This window comes from Tupaia chinensis, unplaced genomic scaffold (assembly GCF_000334495.1).
Source record: "Tupaia chinensis unplaced genomic scaffold, TupChi_1.0 Scaffold132307_1, whole genome shotgun sequence".
Lineage (NCBI taxonomy): Eukaryota > Metazoa > Chordata > Mammalia > Scandentia > Tupaiidae > Tupaia > Tupaia belangeri.
In genome coordinates this window covers 1-820 of record NW_006192591.1, presented here as the reverse complement: position 1 = coordinate 820, position 820 = coordinate 1, and the positions used below count along the sequence as shown (strand labels likewise).

At 34.9% G+C, this 820-nt stretch overlaps 1 protein-coding gene across 1 annotated transcript; it reads left to right on the top strand.

Annotated features, from left to right (window-relative positions):
- Positions 1 to 382: 382 nt before the first annotated feature.
- On the top strand, positions 383 to 758 carry LOC114010120 (intersectin-1-like; the record flags this gene model as incomplete). Its single annotated transcript, XM_027776753.1, has 2 exons — positions 383 to 532; positions 618 to 758. Coding segments are annotated over 2 exons (291 nt in total), but the record flags the coding sequence as incomplete, so codon positions are not given.
- Positions 759 to 820: the final 62 nt, after the last annotated feature.

Below are 820 nucleotides of genomic sequence, written 5' to 3'. Positions count from 1 at the left end.
CCCCCCACCCCCGGGTTTTAATTTAACTTTACTAGAGAAAGTCAGTTTTTCTTCTCTTCTTGAACCAGTAAATAAGAAAGCACTTTTATTTAGCACATCAAGTGTCCTCAAAAGCATAAAGAATGAAATTCCAATGATGAAGTGATCCTGACAATTCTTATCTTTTATAAATAGAATAGTCAATTCTAAATTTCCCTTTTTCCCCCACTGAAGGAATAGTGTATTTTTATAAAATGTTTGTTGTCATTGTCTTGGAATATGATTTCTTATAATGTCTTATATGTCATCCCTAAGAGGAAAGACTTATGTTACTTTTGTTAAGAAACACTGTATAATGTAAGAACTGAATAATTAATAAATTGTCTGTTTGTAAATGTCACAGGCTGCAAAACGGGAACTTGAAAGACAACGACAACTTGAGTGGGAACGGAATCGAAGGCAAGAACTACTGAATCAAAGAAACAAAGAACAAGAGGACATAGTTGTACTGAAAGCTAAGAAAAAGACTTTGGAATTTGAATTAGAAGCTCTAGTAAGTGCAGTTTTTGCTTTGGAAATATGCTAACATTGAACCATTAACAATGGTAATAATTCCTATTATCTTTTATTTGTTAAAGAATGATAAAAAGCATCAATTAGAAGGAAAACTTCAAGATATCAGATGTCGATTGACCACTCAAAGACAAGAAATTGAGAGTACTAACAAATCTAGAGAGTTGAGAATCGCTGAGATCACCCATCTACAACAACAATTACAGGTGAGCCCCTTTCACGGGCCAGCTTGGTACGCAGCAGCAGCACACTGCTCCAGCAAAGCTGG